General features: G+C 54.7%; 8 protein-coding genes across 8 annotated transcripts; 4 read left to right on the top strand and 4 right to left on the bottom strand.

Moving 5' to 3' along the window:
* Window positions 1–121: 121 nt before the first annotated feature.
* Window positions 122–2,731, top strand: BDY17DRAFT_10293 (uncharacterized protein). The gene is made up of 2 exons (XM_033729135.1): window positions 122–2,261; window positions 2,319–2,731. The coding sequence occupies exons 1-2, from the start codon at window positions 261–263 to the stop codon at window positions 2,397–2,399; spliced, it is 2,082 nt and encodes a 693-aa protein (XP_033593954.1). The 5' UTR covers window positions 122–260; the 3' UTR covers window positions 2,400–2,731.
* On the bottom strand, window positions 2,440–4,598 carry BDY17DRAFT_319931 (general substrate transporter; the record flags this gene model as incomplete). Its single annotated transcript, XM_033736359.1, has 11 exons — window positions 2,440–2,592; window positions 2,653–2,731; window positions 2,802–2,940; window positions 2,996–3,178; window positions 3,231–3,256; window positions 3,307–3,372; window positions 3,434–3,700; window positions 3,754–3,785; window positions 3,850–4,337; window positions 4,396–4,410; window positions 4,520–4,598. 11 exons carry the CDS (start codon window positions 4,596–4,598, stop codon window positions 2,440–2,442), a joined length of 1,527 nt encoding a protein of 508 aa, XP_033593953.1.
* A 119-nt stretch (window positions 4,599–4,717) lies between these two features.
* BDY17DRAFT_288866 (uncharacterized protein) lies at window positions 4,718–6,344 on the top strand. Its single transcript, XM_033732261.1, has 4 exons — window positions 4,718–5,575; window positions 5,640–5,648; window positions 5,700–5,859; window positions 5,913–6,344. The coding sequence occupies exons 1-4, from the start codon at window positions 5,045–5,047 to the stop codon at window positions 6,290–6,292; spliced, it is 1,080 nt and encodes a 359-aa protein (XP_033593952.1). The 5' UTR covers window positions 4,718–5,044; the 3' UTR covers window positions 6,293–6,344.
* Window positions 6,345–6,388: 44 nt separating this feature from the next.
* On the bottom strand, window positions 6,389–8,092 carry BDY17DRAFT_306769 (uncharacterized protein; the record flags this gene model as incomplete). The annotated part of the gene is made up of 1 exon (XM_033735057.1): window positions 6,389–8,092. One exon carries the CDS (start codon window positions 8,090–8,092, stop codon window positions 6,389–6,391), a length of 1,704 nt encoding a protein of 567 aa, XP_033593951.1.
* Window positions 8,093–8,193: 101 nt separating this feature from the next.
* BDY17DRAFT_10275 (transcription factor IIIC subunit delta N-term-domain-containing protein) lies at window positions 8,194–10,662 on the bottom strand. The gene has a single exon (XM_033729134.1). It carries the CDS (start codon window positions 10,574–10,576, stop codon window positions 8,294–8,296), a length of 2,283 nt encoding a protein of 760 aa, XP_033593950.1. The 5' UTR covers window positions 10,577–10,662; the 3' UTR covers window positions 8,194–8,293.
* A 220-nt stretch (window positions 10,663–10,882) lies between these two features.
* BDY17DRAFT_243435 (clathrin coat assembly protein ap17) lies at window positions 10,883–11,376 on the top strand (the record flags this gene model as incomplete). The annotated part of the gene is made up of 2 exons (XM_033730433.1): window positions 10,883–10,917; window positions 10,974–11,376. The coding sequence occupies 2 exons, from the start codon at window positions 10,883–10,885 to the stop codon at window positions 11,374–11,376; spliced, it is 438 nt and encodes a 145-aa protein (XP_033593949.1).
* A 366-nt stretch (window positions 11,377–11,742) lies between these two features.
* Window positions 11,743–14,811, bottom strand: BDY17DRAFT_306767 (Peptidase, trypsin-like protein; the record flags this gene model as incomplete). The annotated part of the gene is made up of 1 exon (XM_033735056.1): window positions 11,743–14,811. One exon carries the CDS (start codon window positions 14,809–14,811, stop codon window positions 11,743–11,745), a length of 3,069 nt encoding a protein of 1,022 aa, XP_033593948.1.
* A 1,549-nt stretch (window positions 14,812–16,360) lies between these two features.
* Window positions 16,361–17,761, top strand: BDY17DRAFT_319925 (uncharacterized protein; the record flags this gene model as incomplete). The annotated part of the gene is made up of 1 exon (XM_033736358.1): window positions 16,361–17,761. The coding sequence occupies one exon, from the start codon at window positions 16,361–16,363 to the stop codon at window positions 17,759–17,761; it is 1,401 nt and encodes a 466-aa protein (XP_033593947.1).
* Between the last annotated feature and the right edge of the window lie 834 nt (window positions 17,762–18,595).

The raw sequence follows: 18,595 nt of genomic DNA, 5'->3' as shown, positions 1-18,595 counted from the left end.
GAGGGATAAGGTTTTGGTCTTGCCCCATTTAGCCAATGCTTCGCCAAGGCTGGCAGATTGCGGCGCCACTACACCCCGGACACTACGCGAGTGCAGATTGATCGAGACACGGCGTAGGTAGACTAATTGGCGCGCGAGCTCGCCATCTGATGCCATTGTATCGTCAGGAGACGGATCGACGGGTACTGTGAGTCCGCGACCTGTCAAATAATGGACATGTACACTGCCCTCCCTTTGCATTTCTTACGTGTGCCTTCAAGATGCGTCGGTTAGCTTTTCGTTCCATTCTTTTCTTAGCGTGCGCCGTCGCGGCATGGATATTTCTCTTTCGTTCAACTTCATCCAGTCAGATAAATTCAAGACGAAAATCTTCCCGGCTACAGGCTCGACCTCGACCGTCCGGCCCGATCGGGAGTGAAGTAGAACGCAATGAGACCAAAGTCTACGACTTTATCATTGTCGGCGGCGGACAGAGCGGGCTTGTGGTGGCCAACCGCATGAGCGAGACGGGTCATACAGTCCTGGTGATTGAGTACGGCGAAGTTGTCAGAGACGATCCCCTCATCTCCCGACCATGGCAGCCTTTCAACAGCAGCGCTGGGGCTTTGTACGATCCCAAGTTGATGTACAACTACACCTCCGTTCCGCAGAACGTCCTGAATAACCGCCGCACCAATGTCTACGCCGCAGCCACCGCGGGAGGCGGCTCGACTGTCGACAGCATGATGCTTAGCCGGGGCTCGCGCGAGGATTACGATGCTTGGGAAGCACTGGGTAATCCTGGATGGGGTTGGGATGGTCTTCTGCCATATTTCCGACGCAGTGTGACCTTTACGCCCCCAGGTGAGCGGTTGCAAGAGCAGCACGACGTAACGTTTAACGAGGCCGCGGCGTATGGTGGAAGCGGGCCCATTCACGTATCTTTTCCCGGTTGGGTGTGGCCGGGACTGATGCCTCAAATGCAAGGCTGGCACGAAATGGGAATCCAGAAGTCGAAGGAGGGCGCAGGCGGCGATGCGCATGGGATGATCTCGGTTCCACGGGCTCAGGATCCGAGGACGCAGACGCGCTCGTATTCGGTGACTGGACATCTGGATGCGGCCATGTCAAGACCGAATTTTGAGATGTTGACTGGCCATCGCGTGCGGTCTGTCTTGCTGGACGAGAGCAACACTGCTTATGGGGTGGTCGTGAAACGCCGCAACATCACCGAGTCAAGGACAATCACCGCCCGCAAAGAGGTCATATTAGCAGCCGGCCTGCACTCGTCGCTGATCCTGCAAAGAAGCGGAATAGGGCGTACAGAAACGTTGCTCAGAGCAGACGTGAAACCTCGCATCGACTTGCCGGGCGTGGGCATGAATCTTCAAGACCACCCAGCCGCCGGCATTGCTTTCGACTTCCAGTCCGACCTTGCTTACACTCCGACGAACCTGACGACCAACGCCACCTTCGCTGCAGAGATGCAGGCTCTGTTCGATCGCACACGTGCCGGTCCATACGCCGGGGCACACACTGTCGCATCAATGTTCACCGCAGCAGACATCGCACCACCATCGTTTTTCACAGATCAGCTTCAATGGCAATCCGCACATCTGGAAGCAACTCTGGCATTCCTCCCTCGCGAGTACTCACTAAGTCCCGAACTCCTTACCGGCTTCTTCAAACAGCGCGAACTCCTCCTGAAAGCCCTTTCAAGCGACAAATCAGCACAGTTGGAGCTGCCACTCACTGGCGACTCTTACGCCCTCCACATCTTGCAAAAGCCGCTCGCGCGCGGCTCAGTCTCCATCGACCCATGGGATCCCCTCGACGGGCCACCACTCGTCGACTTCCAGACTCTCGTCAACCCCATCGACTTGGAAATGATGATGCTCGCGCTCAAACGCACACGTGTATGGGCGGGGACGGGCGCAATGTCTGTCTTGACGCCCGTCGAGCGCTGGCCGATGACCGCCGCGCAAGCCGCTTTGGAAGAGAACGAGCGCGAAAGTGCGGCGCTTGGGTTCCGGAGGCCTTTCACGCCACCAAGCGAAGGCGTTGAAGATGAGCGGCTGCGAATCCATATTCGGAGTAATGCGGAAAGCAGTACTGGGCATGTGTCTGGGACTTGTGCGATGATGCCCCAGGAGCTCGGCGGGGTTGTAGACAATGAGTTGAGGGTCTATGGAACAACGGGACTGAGTGTGGTCGATGCCAGTATCATTCCACTGATCCCCAGCGCGGGCCTAGGGGCGACCGTCTATGCGGTTGCAGAGAAGGTGAGTTGCAATGAGACTCATGTTATGCGCAGGTGGACGTGACTGACTCGCTTGCAGGCAGCGGATATCATCAAAGCGCGTCACGTGGTCGACGGAACCCAAATGGTGGCGAAACCCGGTCTGAAAGCACGGGGATGAACTGAAAGCGATGATATTTCATGTACGGTCATTCAGGGCATCAGGTGGCATACTTGACTGGCTTCTCAATATCGCCACCGTTGGCTATCTCCACCCCATGGTGCTCGTTCGCAAATGCGCTGAGTCGCCTTTCAGCATCACCTCCGTGTTTGGCGAAGAGGCGATCGACGTCTTCCAGGGCCAAACCTTTGGTCTGAGTGCATGAATCTGTTAGCGAATAGTCTTTGGATATAGCAGCTCCCATAATCCTTACCTCAGGGTAGAAAAAGTAGACGATAGGAACGAACACGGCATTGATCACCGCGAAGATTATGTACGTCTTGTAGCCGATGCTGATTGATAGCGGATGCATTAGTGGGAGCTCTGTCTTCAGAGAGGTCCGGTTCGAGGTAGTGTGCTTACTTTTGGATAGCAGGTGGCGTGATGTACACGATCAAGAAGTTCATGATCCAGTTGCTTGCGGTCGAGATGGACGACCCTCTCTGGCGTATCTTCAACGGTAAGACCTCACTTGGATAAACCCATACAACTGCTTGAAAGCCTGTGCACAAACTTCGTTAATAGGAAAACCCAGTCTTGGACGGAGGGAGGCATACCAATGGTGAAGGCGCCCTCGAAGATGAACAGCATAGCGGCTGCTCCTGCACCCGCCGCCTTGGCAATGGACGTCTTGTTCTGCACGTTGTAGATCAAGCCGGTCTGGACGACCATTACCGCGGACATCAGGGATACCATGGATAGGAGGAGTGGCCGACGGCCCACACGATCGATGAGGAACCCTGTGAGGACGTTAGAAGCGTATCAAAGCGCCGAGAATTGTGAGCATCATACAGGGAATGAAGGATGCTATGAAGAACCTGTTGCAGTGTCAGTATATAAAGTGAAATGCTGGTCAAAGCAGACCCACCAAGTGTTTAAAAATCCACTCATCAATGCAGATAGATTGGGACTGAATTTCAAGCTCTGGGAGAATCTGATCAAAGCACGTCGAGTCAGTCACGCTCGAATCATCAAGAGCAAGCTTCAGAACGCACATTGTATTCGAGTAGTAGATAAGGGCATTGATGCCTCCCAACTGTTGGAATGCTTGAATGGAGCAAGCAATCAAGAGGCGGCGCAGCGACTGGATGTCATCGTTCTTCAGCAAGTCCTTCCACGTGCCTGTTCCAGCAGCACTTTCAACCACAACAGCGTTGATGATGCCGGCATGGATGTCGACGATCATTTGATCGTCCATCTTCTTCCGGTTGAGGCGGCGGAGCACTTCTAAGGCTTCGTCAGGTCGATTATGAGCAACGAGCCTAGAGGAATTAGCAATTTTATGGCTGGTGTGAACTGAAGGCAACGATCGTACCACCTGGGCGTCTCGGGGATTATGGCAATGATCTGAGAGACAACAAACGTCAGCGATACGTCTCCGACACGGTCTCGGTGAAAGATCGCCACGTACAATGAGCATTAAAACGAGGAAGATACACTGGAGGATGACAGGAACTCTCCAAGCATAACTTGGGCCACTCTTGATTGTTCCAAAGGCATAGTCAATCCAGTAGACGACCGCTATGCCCAGGTTTAATGTCGAGAGTTGTGCGCAGACGAAAATGCCTCTGGTGGCTTTGGGGGCGAACTCGGCCATCAAGACAGGGACAGTGGAGTTGATGAAGCCCATTCCGAAGCCGCTGACGATGCGAGCGACGATGAGCTGAGACCTGTAGTAGGATGTAGCCTGGAGAAGGGCGCCGATAATCATGATAACAGTTCCCACAAAGATACTGCGTCGCCGACCGAGAGTCTCGCCGATGAAAGCGGTAACAATGGCTCCAAAAAAGCACCCCACCTCGTAGATAGCTACTATTAATGCAACGATGTTCGCTCCCGAGGCCGTGGAGGTGTCGAGGTTGAACGTCGTATCGAAAGAGCGACCATTAACCAAGCCACCTACGAGGCTGTTAGCTTGGTATGATCCAGATCTTGCGTGTTTCGGGCTTCATCTCACCCATCAGGCCATTGTCTAATGATATTCAGAATTAGCAAGAGTTTTGTCTCCGATTTAAGGATGTCATCGCTGCGACTGATCTCAAGCCAGCCAGCGGAACGAGTCTCCCATGACATGTTCATACCAAAGCCGATAAGGAGGAAGCCCAGGCAAGCGAGAAGGGTGACGTTGTAGAGCAGTACATTTCCCTCGAGTTTGGCCATGCCGAACGTCGGTGTAGTGAAAATGGATGCCAGATGCGGTCGACGGAGCACGTGAGTCGAGAGAATTAGAGGAGGCAGGCGCGACCGGGAAGGGTTAGTTAAAGTAACTTACGTTACGAACACACTCCGCATGGTTTCTCCGCAACTCCACGTCCTCCGTCATGCACCCCGTCTTTCTATTTCCCTCTTGGGCCTCCTGCGTCGGCGTTTGAAATCCAACACTGAGATGAAGAAAGGAGCATGAAATGGGTGGTTGGTCATGAAGGGCATCGGTAACTGCAGGCAGAGGACTGTACACCTGCTGGATTAGGCTAACACGAGATCTAGGCGTCGGGATCTGGCGGCTTTTGACAACTTAACTGGAGTCGATGTATTGATTTGAAAGATCGAAACGTCATTCATGCTTAAGCCTCCCGACGCTGCATGGGCGATCCAGGCAGCCAACAATGAGTGTGAGATCGAGGATCCATCGCGTATCGTATGCGGAACGCACACAATGTGCGAGCTCGTCGTTGCAAGCGCATGCAAACCAGCCTTACTTCGCGCTTTACGACGAGGCATTCGCCAACATCCTTGGGAGTAACCCTTCAATTGAACTCGCCCTAGAGAACGAATTCCCTCTATTTCACGAGGCCGGGGTGTATCTTCCTCAACAAGATGCCTTCTACATTACGAGTAATCGATTCGTTCCGAAGAACAGTTCGGAGCAGACAATCCTCGTGGGCAAGTTAACGAGATCCAATGGCACCTGGGAATACGACATTATAGACACAGATGTGGTCATGGGCAACGGCGGTATCAATTACAAGGAAGGCGTCGTCTTCTGTGACCAAGGCTCGAAGACGAGACCTGGTGGGCTCGTCCATATGGAGGTACATCCGCCGTATCAGACGAAGCCATTGATCGACGGGTTCCACAGTCGATTATTCAACAGCGTGAACGATGTTGTCGTGCACTCGGATGGTTCATTATGGTTTGTGAGTCTGCAGCATCAACCGTTCGTTGCTCATCACATCTGCTAATCCAATCGAACGCGTTCAGACGGATCCTGTAAGGAACAAGCCAATCAATCGATTCTCGAATAGCAGCTAACATTCGCAGCTATACGGGCACGAGCAAGGTTTCAGAGAACGACCTGCTTTGCCATGCCAAGTATACCGCTTCTCAGAAAGCACAGGCGACATCCGAGTCGTAGCCGACGGGTTCAATCGACCCAACGGCCTCTGCTTCAGTCCCGACGAGCAAACCATGTACATTACCGGTACGCAATGCCTCGATCTTCTGCCCGTCAATCTCAACTAATTGAGTCTATAGACACCGACTACATCCACGGCGACGGCACCACAGACCTCTCCCGCGTCTCCACGATCTACGCCTTCGACGTAATAGCTCGACACGGCTCTCACTTCCTCGCCAACCGCCGAGTCTTTGCAATGGCAAGTTTCGGCGCACCCGACGGCATCAAATGCGATTTAGAAGGGAACGTTTATTCGGGATGCGGAGATGGTGTCAATGTTTGGAGTCCCGGTGCAAAATTGCTCGGGAAGGTCGTTATACCCGGCGGCGTGGCGAACTTCTGCTTTGCGAGGAAAGGCGAGCTGCTGCTTTTAAATGAGACGCGAGTGTGGATTGTAAACATTGATAAGAAGGTGCAGGGAGCACTGCTGAAGAATATGGGGACTGAGGTCGAGTAAGTGGACACGCGGTAAGGTATAGAGTCCACGTCCTCGTGCGAGGTCATTGCCGTAGTAACTCTAGGCATATTGTCTAGATGCACTCCTCTCAACCCCTTACATGACGAGCCAACTCACCCCCAACCACCCACCAATCCCACTCAGCCCAAGCAACAGCAAGCAGATGCCCATCACCACACCAGCAGTCACCCGGTCCCCCGCATCCCGGAAACCACCATGACCCACAGACCCGGCAGGAGTACTATTGCGGCCGAGGAAGATCCACAACAGTGCCGCGGCCACGCTGACAATGATGACCAGGAGAAGCGCAAGCGAGATGCGAGTGACAGACCACGACACCACGAATTCCAAGCCTTCGGAATGCTCTTGTTCGACTTCCGCCAAGGCTTCATCTTCCTTTGGTTGGGAGTTGGAGCGAGTTGCGGGGGGCGCAGCAGCGAGTCGATGCGCCCATTGCACAAAAGCATATCTTGATCTCCCGAGGGATGCCTTGCGGTAGTACTGCATAATGCGCTCCTCACCAAAGGTATCCAGGAGATCTTTCGAGGCGCGCAGACGTGGGCTTTGAGGTCGATGGATCCAGTAGTTGCGGTCAATCTCTTTCATTGCGTTCCCCTCCACGATGATCCGACGAAGGGAGCGTGCAGAGAAGACGGCCCATGCTCCGGCGAGCTGAAGGTAAGATTTCCGCAGGCTTTTGAAGAGTGCGGCGTCGTCGAATTCCAGAGCTCTGAAGTGCTGTTCCTTTGTGCTGTTAGATCGTAAGGCCCGGAAATCATTCGTTGCGGGGATGGTGAGGGTCGTCACCCTGCGTCGGCTGTTCTTGTTGCTTTGGCGGATGCTGAGAGTGAGTGTGCTTTCTGGATTGGAGAGTGTTGCACTGACGGAGCCGTGAACGGCATCAAGCCCGGTCGATCGAGGATGTGCATGTTCTGGGCTGAATGGAAAAGGAGTGCGGACCAAGTTTGCAGGAAGAGATCGTCGAGGCGCGGATGTGTCTATTGGCGGCGGAATCAGGTGAACTTTTTTCGTCTCGGGTGGCGAAGAGATGTGACGATCTCGCGGACTTCGAGGATCACTGTCCAAGCGAAGAGAGGCAGGCGGTAAGGACGAACGATCCCGGATCTGAAGAGGTGCGAGTGGGAAAGACTGCTTGTCAAGTGCGAATTCGTCTCGCATCAGAGCCTGCAGCGTGATGTCGTGTGCAATGGCGTAAGCACTGAGAGTGGGATCCAGCCTTGAGGCTCGATCTGGAGTTGGCTCTATGCGTTCAGATGTTCTGAATCCTCTGTTGCTGACCTGGTGAGGGCGCTGAGGCATGCTTGGTGGACTACTCCTCGGGCCAGGAAGAAGCTCATCCACCGACCCGATCAAAGAGCTGCTTGGTGTCCGCGCTGTGAAGCGATTGTCTTCCAGCGGGATAGTAGGTGTCAATCGCTGATATCCATCGCTACTTGGTCGCAGTGCACCCTTTCCCTCACACTGCGAAGCAACAGGCTCATTCGTAAGGTCTGAAAATCGCTTTTTGCGGGAGATGCTTCTCCCTTCGAGCAAGCCGTCGTTCATCACCCCTTCGTAGTTCGTCGGCGCTCTCGGCGAGCCTTCATCAGATGTCTCGTCGTCGAAGTAGTCGGTGTTTCGCAGTCCCAGGTCCATTTGACCATGCATCGAGTCCATCTGTTGCATTAAAGGGTGAACGCTTGTGATTGGACTCGTCAAGGCGTGGGTAACCTGGGGCGATCTTCGAGGAGAATTGGACAGGCGAATCTCCTCGGCGTCGGTCTGGAGATAGTGTTCCATCGAAATTGCCGGTCAAGGAGGATGAAGGGTATGTCGCATCCAGCCAGTCTATTGTAGCTGTGAACCAGCGTCGCCGTTCCTCGTGAACAATGTGTAGAGTCTATGACGGCTTGGGGTTTGGCTTTGGTCGTCACAACAAATTCGCATTCACATTCCAGCGAAATTGAGCACCACTTCTCCACGTTGCACGGCATGTGAGCCTCACGCCACGAACCCACCTCCACAAAGGACACAATTGTCGACAGCTGCAAAGATAATACGAGCCAGAGATTCAATTGGCTCAGCCTGATCCCTCTGTGGTTCAGGTGCTGCGGGTAGACTCGCTGCTGGGTCCTCTTCTTCTTGGCCTTCATCCATCGTCACAACTTCACCCTGATTGCTTGGATCTCCCAGCTCCGGCAGACTCCACTCGTTCAGATACTGTGTCCCGCAGATCGTACACTGCTTTGAGATTCCAGGTCGTTGAATCGCTATGAATGTGAGCGCACATCGCGAGAACTGATGACCACTCCGACATCGAGCCCATCGAACGCTTTCCAGGGTGATCGTGTCGTTGCAGATCTCACACGTCTCTTCGAACTCTTCTGCAGCCGCTCCATTCGACGTGTCCGCCTGAGCCAGCATCTTTTGACTGATGTCAGTGTAGGCACGAAGGATTTTCTTGCTCAAGGGACCCCCAGTCCTGAACTGGTCGGGCAAGCTGAGGACCGTATCGACCGCTCTCGTAAAGACGACCTCAGTAATCGAGCCAGCATAGGTAGGCTCGTTATAAGCGATGCTGATCAGCAACTCAAGCCTTGCCCATTTGACATCGGGCTCCATGAAAAGAGTATGCCGAATATAGCGAACAGCGCTCCCGATGCTGTCACCAGAAGGAGTAGGAATTGAGTGGCCGTTGGTCGCTGTCAGCATCTCCTTTGCCACTTCAATGGCCAGATCGATGCCTTCCCGATCCGAGTCAAACTCAGCCTCTCTTTGTAGACTGAACAGTATCGTCTCTGATGTCACAGGTGCAGAGCGCTTCAGCCGCAAATATGACTGTACGACGTCGCCCTGATCTAGTCCGACCTCACGGCTGATTGTGAGAACCGTCTTTTGTTCCGTGGCTGTTAGGTAGGCCACGGAATCCGACGGTACCATGGTCACTGCGGTGATGGTGTGGTCTTTCATGGGAGAATTCGCAATTCCCCATACTCGTTCCGCGACAAAGAGACCGATGCTGTGTCGTGCGCCAAAGACTCTCCTGGTCTCGTTCACCTCGTCCTGCCACGCGGGAAGAACACGGTCAGAGTGGTCTTGGAAAGGCAGGGCGAGCATGGCTGTGATCGCCGAAGCACTCGACAAGTGCGTGGCAATATGGACCTTTGTCGAACCTTTCGTTGGTTGAGTGAAGGCCAAGCCAGATATCTCGTCCCACTGGTCGTCAAGTTCGTGCGAAGTCATGCCGTCGGGGTGTTCATTTTTCCGGGAAACGTCGATGCAGAAGACTCGGTCTGTGGCAAATGCCACCAGCATGTCGGTATCTGGTACGAACCCAAGTACGCCTCTCATGCTGACTTCTGAGTCCAGCAGAGGCAGGCCATTGGAATGTCGTTTGATGCTTGCTTGTGGCGCACCAGACGAGGTGTCCAGGAGTATGCTGATACAGTATAGTTGACCATTGACAATGTAAGCCAAAGGTGCGGTCTGTGTGTGTCCATTTGCGTCTTGTGTCCATGTACCCCACGCCAGATAATCAGCAGTACCTCGGAGAGCCTCCTCGGTGTGTCCGTTCTGCAGAGGTTGAGAATCTGTTTCACGCAGGTGGACCGTTCCGAGAACTTGTACATCCCAGTCTTTGTGATGGGGAAACACGATATTGTAGGGCGATCGTACAAGCAGGATCAAGATATCGCCTGCCTCTGTCGACACGGCGAGTAGGTAATGTTGGGCATGTGGGGCCGATCCCACAGGTCTACTACTCTGGTCCTGAGTCGCCGCAGCCCACGCAAACGCGCGAACCCGCTGTGCGACCTGAATGCGCTCCGCTCGTTGACTTTCGGACTCGAGACGATCTTGATCGCGGGCAGAGTAGAACGCTCGTAGAGTGTGGTTGACAATGAGCCTCCGTGTCCAGTTCGTCTCAACATTGGGCCGACCTTGACAACCCCACAGAGAAAGCACGTGATTCGTACTTAGAACGGCCAGGCCACAGCGTCCAAATCTCAAGAGGCCAGGCGGAGACCACGAAAGCGCATGGACATGACGCATAGAGATCTCCTCGCCTGGAGAGAAGTTGCTGGAACTCAACGGATCGGCCAGGGCGATCTCAGCGGCAGTAAATTCGTTGGCTCGAAATGTACAGTATTGCCAACCGTACTCTTTGAGATCCGGGCTGAGGATGGCAATGTGCTCTCCGCCGCCAACTGCAATGAGATTGTCTTGAGACCAGCGAACACAATCGAGGCTGGTCGGCCAGAGCGAGAGGGTGATTCGAGAGGCCATGATGATGTCGCCGGGCGCAAGACCAGTCCGCACCGAGGGGTAATGGTGATTGGTATGACGAGCAACTGCTTCATGTCGGAGATATCTGCATCGTATCTCGCGTTCATGTTCTGGCAGCGTTTAGGGAAGGCTGCGCGCACCAGTGTGCTTACGTAAGGAGGTCGGCGTGCGACAGCTTGAGGACTTCAACCTCACCCCGATCCCTTCCACATCGCATTCGCAACACCAGACAATGTAAAATCACGCGTCCGCACCACCTCGAGCACACACCGCGATAGTCGCCACTCCCAGCCCTCCTTGCCAACAATGGCCATCTCCTTCATTCTCATCCAAAACCGGCAGTAAGCACCGCCCCTCTCCGACCCCTCTCCCTCTCCCCTCACTCACACCCACCCAGAGGCAAGACCCGCCTAGCAAAATGGTACGGCGCGTACAACGACGACGAGAAGATCAAGCTGAAAGGCGAAATCCACCGCCTCGTCGCCCCACGCGACCAAAAACACCAATCCAACTTCGTCGAGTTCCGGGGCAGCAGCAAGATCGTCTACCGGCGGTACGCCGGGCTCTTCTTCTGCGCATGCGTCGACGCCAACGACAACGAGCTGGCATATTTGGAGGCAATACACTTTTTCGTCGAGGTGCTCGATCAGTTCTTTGGGAATGTGTGTGAGTTGGACTTGGTGTTTAATTTCTACAAGGTGTACGCGATTCTGGATGAGGTCTTTCTCGCAGGCGAGATACAGGAGACTTCGAAGCAGGTGGTGCTTACGCGGCTGGAACACCTTGACAAGCTGGATTGAAAGAGGCGAGATGGACATAACTGCCAGGACAGCAGAACGGTCGGCGAATCCATCCGGGATGAAGCACGTCCAGAGAGCACTGAGAGATCGTGCGCCAGGCCTTTGCTCTCTACCAAAGGTCGCAGCCTCTGATTGAAGCACCTTGAAGCGTGATGCTTTTCGAAGTAAAATGCCATAGCCGTGAGAGAGGGGAGACACGGATCAGGGCAGTCTACATTTCTCCTCGCAGAGCCGAGGATCCGCCACAAGCAAGGACGAAGAAGTGCAATGCACGCAGGATGCTTCACGGAATGATCACAAAATCATTCGCTGTGTACACTATACTACATGTACCCTCATGAATAGGGCTTGTGCACACGCAATCAATCACTCCACCATCTCCTCCGGCGGCGCAGCCTCCGCACCAGCCATCACCTCTCCCTCACCCCTCTTCACCTCTCCACCCTCATACGTGATCCTCCTCCACCCCTCCCGCACCGACGGGTCCTTGATAAACTCCACCGTGGGGAAGTAGTGCTCATTCTTCTTCATCGTCGCCACCCAAGGCATGTTATCAAACGTCATCACCTTCAACCGGAAATACGTGTTGTCCGGAATCTTGGCCGTCTCCCGCACAAACGACGGCAAGTCCGTCGTCGGCACCCCATTCACCGCCATGATGAAGTTTGTCAGCCCGAGGCCGTACATGTTGGCAGGACTGCCGCGCATGCGCGCCGACACGTAAATGTCGGAGTGCACTTTGGAGATTTGCTGGCGCACGGCGTGGTGCGGGCGGTGCAGGACGGCGCCGCAGAAGACGACGACGTGGTTTGTTTCGAGTTCGGAGGTGGGGACTGTAGGGACGGTAAGGGCGAGCTGCTCTTGCTTGCGAATGACGACGGCCGAGAGGGTCTCGTTGTTGTACATGACGTCCAGGTCGTCCACGCGCGTGATCAGACGGTCATTGAGGGTGAGGATGATGTCGCCTTCGGTGAGGCCGCCGATGTTGCCGGCATCGACCTTGCGTACCATGAAGAGCTGGTGGCGTTCCGGGTCTTCCTTTTCCACGCGGTCGATCCACTCCTCGCTAACGCCCATGATGCGGGACTGGCTCATCTGGACTGTCTGCATTTCCAAGTTCAGAATGCGCAGGTCTGGTTTGCCTCCGCTCTTGATTTCCTCAATGACTGGCAGAAGCGCGGGGGTTGCAAAGCCCAAGTGGTATTCCACGTCTTTGCCGCTGTGTCCGTTGCGTTCGCCGAGGTAGGTCAGCCACAAGGCTTGTACAGTCCCATCTTCGGCGACAAGAACACCGCTACCGCACTGCCCACTCAGGCCAGAGTCCACAGTAATGGCATCGAGATTCACCGCGCGGTATCGAGGCGTTTGGGCGCTTGCGGGAATGGCAACAGTCGTGATATCCGTCACCGCCGTCTTCGCAACAACCGGTCTCAGGTTCTGATTGTAGCCAAAGAAGATTGTTTGCTCTCCTTGCTTGATCGAACGAGTCGAGAGCTTTGCAGTCTTGACCGGCGCCTGCACGAGCGAGGTGTCGTATTGCAGGATGGCATAGTTCTGCAACGGATGCAGAAACACAATCTTGGCATCCACGATGATCGAATCGGCGATGGTAATGGAGATATCGCAAAGGTCAAAGGGAACAATCGCTCTGGACACAACCACCAGACCTTTGTCGGCATCGATGACAAGCCCAAAACCAATCTTGCGAGCCCGTGGAAAGCCATCAAGCTTCAGCGGTATGCTCGTACTGACTCTCACAAAGGAGCGCACAATGTCGACGGCTGCGGGGTATTGAGACCCCTCCATTTGAATGAAGTTGGCCTTGCGGGGAACTGGCGTCGTCGGTGACACAGGCTCTGCGAGGTCCTCAAAGTCCCATAGCCCTGTCTTGTCGTTTCGCGTGGCCATGCGCATGTGTTTGTGCCAATGCCGATCGACCAACATGATGCTGGTGTTGAGGGTGTGCATGTCTCGAAGATGCTTGTACGTCACCACCACTCTGCTCCGGTCCGGTATTGCCTTCATCACTTCAATGAATGTGTCGAGATCGGGCGTGGGCTTGTTGTCGATGGTCTGCACTAGCCAGCCGGATTCAGAGCCTTCGAATCGGAATGACCCAGAAGCTTCGCAGCAGTAGACGCCGCTGCCCTTCAGAGGGACGGCATAGAGACGTGCTTGTTGGTATGAGAGATCGTGGAAGGAGGCACCTGCTACCGAGACGAAGCGACCAGGTGTGATTTGATGGAGGTCTCCAACGTCGAGCTCCACCTCCATATTCTGGCCACCTCGCTGGACGAGGAGGTTGACTTTGCCGCCGACGCTGCTGTCTAGGATTGAGTCAAGACGGACGAATTGCGTGAGTAGCTCGCCGTTGACTTGGACCAGCACGTCTCCCTCCTCCAACTTCTCGTGCGCTGGGCCTTTGGGTAGGACGCACTCTGCGACGAGCATGCCAGTCTCTTTTGGGAACTCTGCTCGAATTTTGGCCTCCCACTCCGAGCTGAGACCTAATCTCCGACACTCATCGAAGGCTTTGATCATCCATTGCGTTTGTATCGTGCCTCGGTCGACGTGCTTCCCTTCTTTGATGAGTTGTAGAGCGCGTAGTGGTCGATCGAGGGGGAGGAAGTAATCTGTGGCTGCACCGTCCGCTCTACCACCCGCCTGGAGGGCGACCGCAAAGCCATCAATGTTGACAACGGGCGATCCAGATGAGCCTCCCGAAGCAGCTGCAGCAGCTTGGATGTAGTTTGTGTTGAAATCGCAGTAGCCCTCGCCATAATCAGGCGCGTTCCGGTCCAATCTTGAAATGACTCCCGAAAGAATGCTCAGCTTCTCCCCGGCGTCGTTGCCAACCACTCTGATCTCCGCGCCGACCTTTGCCAGATCTGGTCGTAGTGTGAGCTCTCCCAACGGCAGGTATTTGATGGCCTTTGGATCGAATCGGAGAATGCCAAAGTCGTGCACAGGATCCCGGTAGACGGGGTAGACGTCGCATTCCTCATGGTTGTCGAAGATGCAGTATCCCCAGAATGGACCTGCGCCGACGACATGGCGGTTGGTCAAGATGTACCCTCTCTCTGCATCCACCACGAACCCCGTTGCCTCGCTCGAAAGAGCGGACTCGGTGTCGAATGCGCACGTCTGACAGAAGTGTATGCTGACCACATTTTGCACCACCTTCTCGATCGTCGCTTGCCACTCTGCGGTATCTGCGGTTGCTGCGGCGTGTATCAGGCTTTGAACATCCTCATCTTCTTCCATCGGCGAACCGTATCCATTCGGGGTCTCATTCTGGGAGGCAGAGATGCCATTTTGTAGCGGCCCTCTGTCTCCAATGGGCATTGTAGGCGAAGGTCTTCGAACTTGTTTCACCGGGCGATCTGAGACAGAATTGGGAGGCGGCTGTTTTCTTTTCGTAGTCGGGTGGTCCATGGCAAAGGTTCTGGCGAGGAAGGGAGGAGAGAGGAGGGTTGGATGGTTGTTGTGACGGCGGAAGCCAAGGCGTGGATGACTTTTATTACTTATTATAGATGTTTGCCCACCGGAAACAAATCTACAAAGTACATTGATGCCCGAAACGTTTGCGAAGGTTTGCGATTCGACTGTGCTGCTGCGGTGGCTGAGACATCCGGCGATGGGTTTTAGTCGGCTCCAACGCATCCAGCCGAGCACATGAGGGGGAATTAACGAAAGCGAGAAGGAACGAAAGGGACAAATACAAGTAAGGCGCGCTGTGATGGAGCAAGAAGGCGCCTGGGGATGACGAGTGAAAGGAAGGCCTTGGAAATTTTGAGAGACGTCGGAGGCGGATCCAGAAAGATTTAGAGTTCACCGGCTCGGCCCACTTGCGCCGGGTCGCGTGTCTGTGACCTCACTCTGTCTGACCATCTCCAGAGTGCTTCATTCGAAGTGAGTATCAGTCTGATTGATGAGGCTGAACGTGCTGGCTAGTTGCTTCAATTAGTCATTTGCTACGATGATTGCCGCACTACCATGTGAGCACACCCCCGTCCATGCCTCGTCATTGCTACTTCGAACAACAATGTTCCCCGCGAAGGTGAATGCATCTAGTCGAAGTCCAACTCTTCCTCCTCCTTGATGCGCTCGCCATCATCGCTCTCTTCGTCTTCGCCCGCCTTGACTTGCGCCTTGCCCGCCTTGCCCTTGGCCTTTTTCGGAGTGGCCCCAGCGTCATCGTTCGCCTTGCGCTGCAGACATGGACCAGGTCAGAAATGATTTCATAAGGTAGAACAGAGGTTGAACAGTGAGACTCACCTTGGTTGCTTTGGGCTTCTTCGCGGGGGTCTTCACAGGGCTCTTGTCGTTCGCCTCTCCACCGCTCCCCTCAGCTCCCGCCTCTTGGGCACGCGCCTTCTTGATTTTCTGCTTCTCCTTGTCGATCATCACTTGGACGGCCTTCTTGGTGCGACCCTCGGGAAGAGTGAGCTCATCCCAGGGGATGGGGCCGCCTTTCTCGATGATCTGGAACAGGAAGCCGACCTGGTGTTGTCGAATCAGTAAGTGAGGGTAAAGTGAGATTGACGAGTCGGCATCCACCTACCTTCTCTGCGTCGGTCCACGGACGAAGTTTGCTCTCTGCCATTTTGACTCCCGATGTGCTTGGTGTTTTGGAGTATCGGAAGAGTGAGTTGCTTGTGGTGTGGAGGTGTGGAAGGAAAGTCGAGGAAGTTTGAGTTGAGGAGGGAGGGAAGTAAACGAAGCGCACCCAACGCCGACTTTATACTTCCGCAAAAGCTCACTTGACACAACGTCACTTGTGCGCGTTCAATTTTACCTCACTTCGCGCCTGGCCACACGCTATTCAGTTGTTTCATTCACCTCTCTGACCTTCACCACCTGGTGCCTCGTCCATCTCCTTGTTTTGGTCCGAACCTTATTACTTCTTACTTTCGCGTGTTCTGAAACCATCTAGCGACAATAACTTCCAACATCTAACGAGCTTTCAACACGAACCGTCAACATGGAGTACAACCACAATAACCTCCCCCGCGGGCGGCAAAGCTCCATGATGGCCAACTGCGAGGGCTGCTCCACGCTGATACCATACGATCCGCGATACGCTCCAATCTGCACCGACTGCGAGTATCAGCAGCAGAGTTCGATAAATGCGCCACTTCCCGCCACGTCAACCTACCTCACTTCCGCACGCTACCAGACCATGCAGGGAATGCACCCTTCACACTACCAGGCGATGCAGGACATGCAACCTTCGGGCTATGAGTGGCAGGGGGAAGGACAAGCTTATTACGCGATGCCGGAAGCAACCACCCAAATGGCGAGCTTCCAGCAGCCAGGGCTACCGCCCCGGTATTCACTCTTCTCGAATCAGCCTATGTCCTTCTCCAGATCAAATATGAACGACTATCCCACGCATGGTATGGCCAACGGCAGATCTGCTCTAGTCTACGAGGGCATGTCGATGGGGTCATACTCCAGCGACGAAGAGGAGGACGCATTCGTGGATGCACAAGAAGAAGTCGCAGCGTACGAGAACGGAGAGATGATGGCTCGTGAGATTGGAGCTGAAATCTCACGCCGCACAAATACGGACTTCGAGAACAACTTCACAACTGGGGCAAGCCGCGACGAAGAAATGGAATGGGAACAAGTCGCGAACGGCGAAGACGAGCGAGATTTGTTCGAGAGTGCCTTCCCAGAGCCCTCCAGTAACGAGAGCGAGGATGAAGGGCCAGCAGACGAAGCAGACCGCAAGCTTCCCAGCACCAGTCTGAAGCCCAAGTCAGCCACAAAGCCGAACGACATGCCGCCGCCCGCGAAGCCACTCAAGACTGCGGCCAGCAGCAAGACCAGCCAGCATCCCAACACGACCACCACCTCCAAAGCCGCGCCTCCCGCATCTCACCTGCCCAACTTCGGGCCTCCCGGTCCCCCAGATCCCGTCAAATCGCTCTCCCCTGTCCTCAAATTCTACCGCGACATCCATGTCCGCGCAAAGGATCTGATCCCCCGCCTGCCCCTCGCCCCGCACCGCTACTGGATCGGAGTCCTGCACATCGGCGTGAAGTCGCGCACCTTCAACCAAGAAAAGCACTTCACGTGGATGAAGGGAAACCGCTTCACGACTGTGCGTACGGTGTGGCACTACTATCAGAACACGACGGCGACGGAGGACTTTGTGCTACTGGTGGGGAAAGAGAGGGTGGAGATGGGCGATCGCGTGGAGGCGCTGGACTTCTTTGGGGATTGCAAGGTCTTCTTTCGCGCTGTTGAAAGGGGGTCGGCGGAGGCTGCGGGGGCGAAAGCAATGTGTGCGGGCTTGATTCCCAAAGCGGTGGAGGTGGCGGCCGGGGGTAGTGGAGGTGGAAAAGGAGGGGTCTGCGAGGTGGTTGAGATTGATTGAGAGAGAAGGCTGAGATTGGATAGAGGAGACGGCTGCAGATGGTGGCAGCGCGAGATTGCGGAAGGAGCAGCCTCGTTGGATCCAACCCAGGATTCACCAGCGGTCTACAGGATGCAGAAATAAGAGGAGACAAGCAGCGAGCTCATGCAGTGGGCAAGGATCAGGTACTGCAGTAAGAAGTATTTAATGGTATCTCGTGAGGTGGCGTCTTCTCTCCCCAATCCGGCGACTTATTCGTGAGCAGAGATAAGAAAACAGGTTGAGAGTGCATATAGATGTGGTGACGTGCGTTGGCTGTCATGGGAAGGCAAGACACGCGGTTAGGGAAGGGTTGCTGCTGTGTAACGAGCACCAGCTGTCAGAGGAGATGTCGTTGAGGGTAAAATGTGTGGCTCCGAGGTGTTTCACATGTCAAAATACCTCTCCAACACAGCAAGGCAGCGTCCAGACGAGGCTGAGAGCTTGGGGGTTCGGCGGTAGTTGCCCGAGTTCGTGACATCTGCTGTTGGGCTGAGCTTCGGTTGGCGCTCGGCATAGAGCCGTTGATAGTTGCAAGGGTCTGTGAGTTTCACATGCCAGGTACCATTGTAGCACCCTGCGGGATGAGGACATGAAGGTGACGGATGGTACAATCCCCTGCGTAATTTGGGCGAGCAAAAAACAGGGAATTCATAGCAGAATGTGTCTCAAATAAGACGCGGGCTGCCGGCGTGGCACAGAGAGAGGAGCAGGCATAATGTCGCTTATTGGCTGTGCAGCACGGCATTCAACTGACGATCACTGGGCTGCCGGCCGTGTTGGTCTGCTGAAGGGATCGGGTACCTCGTCCGCAAT

This window comes from Neohortaea acidophila (genome assembly GCF_010093505.1).
Source record: "Neohortaea acidophila strain CBS 113389 unplaced genomic scaffold BDY17scaffold_1, whole genome shotgun sequence".
Lineage (NCBI taxonomy): Eukaryota > Fungi > Ascomycota > Dothideomycetes > Mycosphaerellales > Teratosphaeriaceae > Neohortaea > Neohortaea acidophila.
Note: the sequence above shows the minus strand (reverse complement) of the source record. Positions and strands in the feature narration are given on the sequence as shown.